Source organism: Acanthamoeba castellanii, assembly GCF_000313135.1.
Source record: "Acanthamoeba castellanii str. Neff unplaced genomic scaffold scf7180000084705, whole genome shotgun sequence".
In the NCBI taxonomy this organism is placed as follows: Eukaryota; Discosea; order Longamoebia; family Acanthamoebidae; genus Acanthamoeba; species Acanthamoeba castellanii.
In genome coordinates, this window is record NW_004457350.1 from 67,272 (window position 1) to 68,080 (window position 809).

Sequence of the window (809 nt, forward strand, 5' to 3'; positions counted from 1 at the left end):
GTTTGGGTTTGGGTTTGGGTTTGGGTTTGGGTTTGGGTTTGGGTTTGGGTTTGGGTTTGGGTTTGGGTTTGGGTTTGGGTTTGTCAGTGACACAGTGCAGCAGCAACAACAGCGACAAACGGCCACGCTCCACACTAAGCCGGAGGAAGTGCGGAAGAGTACCCCAAAGGAAAAGGCGTCCGACTTTTCGTTGTACTCGTTGGTGGTGATGCTCTCGGGGCTCATCCACTTGATGGCGCCGATGTTGCTGTTGCCCGCCGAGTCGGTGGTCATGGTGGTGGTCGTCATCACCCGCGACAGGCCCAGGTCCGATATCTTGCCCGTGTAGTCCTGCCCCACCAGCACGTTACGCGCTGCCGCACACGCACGCCATATCAAATATATCATATAAATAATTAAATAAATACACACATAAACAAACAAGCGCTGCACTGGGGGCCGAGAAGGAGGAGTACCTGCGATGTCCCGGTGGATCACCTGGTTGCAGCCCCATTCGTTGTTAAAAAAAAATGGAGGCCAACCACCCGCCAGACGGTACGAAGAGGCAAAGGGGTACCTTTTCCGAGTGCAGATGGAGAATGCCGCAGGCGGCGTCGCGGGCCAGCTTGACGAGCGTCTTGAGGGGCACCTCCTCCTTCCTCTTGACCAGCAGGTCGTACACCGACCCTGCTCGCGCGCGTGCGAGAGAGAGAAAGCGAAGAGAGAAGTGAGCAAAGAGAGAAGAGAGAAACATTGAGCCATATGTGTTGGTTGGTTGGTTGGTTGGTTGGTTGGTTGGTTGGTTGGTTGGTTGGTTGGTTGGTTGGTTG

At 54.8% G+C, this 809-nt stretch overlaps 1 protein-coding gene across 1 annotated transcript in view; it reads right to left on the reverse strand.

The window, feature by feature from the left end:
* ACA1_139280 (protein kinase domain containing protein) overlaps positions 1-809 on the reverse strand; it is a gene marked incomplete at both ends in the record, with an annotated part of 2,822 nt that overhangs the window by 738 nt on the left and 1,275 nt on the right. The window contains 3 exons of the mRNA XM_004336186.1: positions 163-353; positions 456-477; positions 557-666. Coding sequence (XP_004336234.1) covers positions 163-353; positions 456-477; positions 557-666 — 323 coding nt within the window. The remainder of the gene's footprint in view (positions 1-162; positions 354-455; positions 478-556; positions 667-809) is intronic.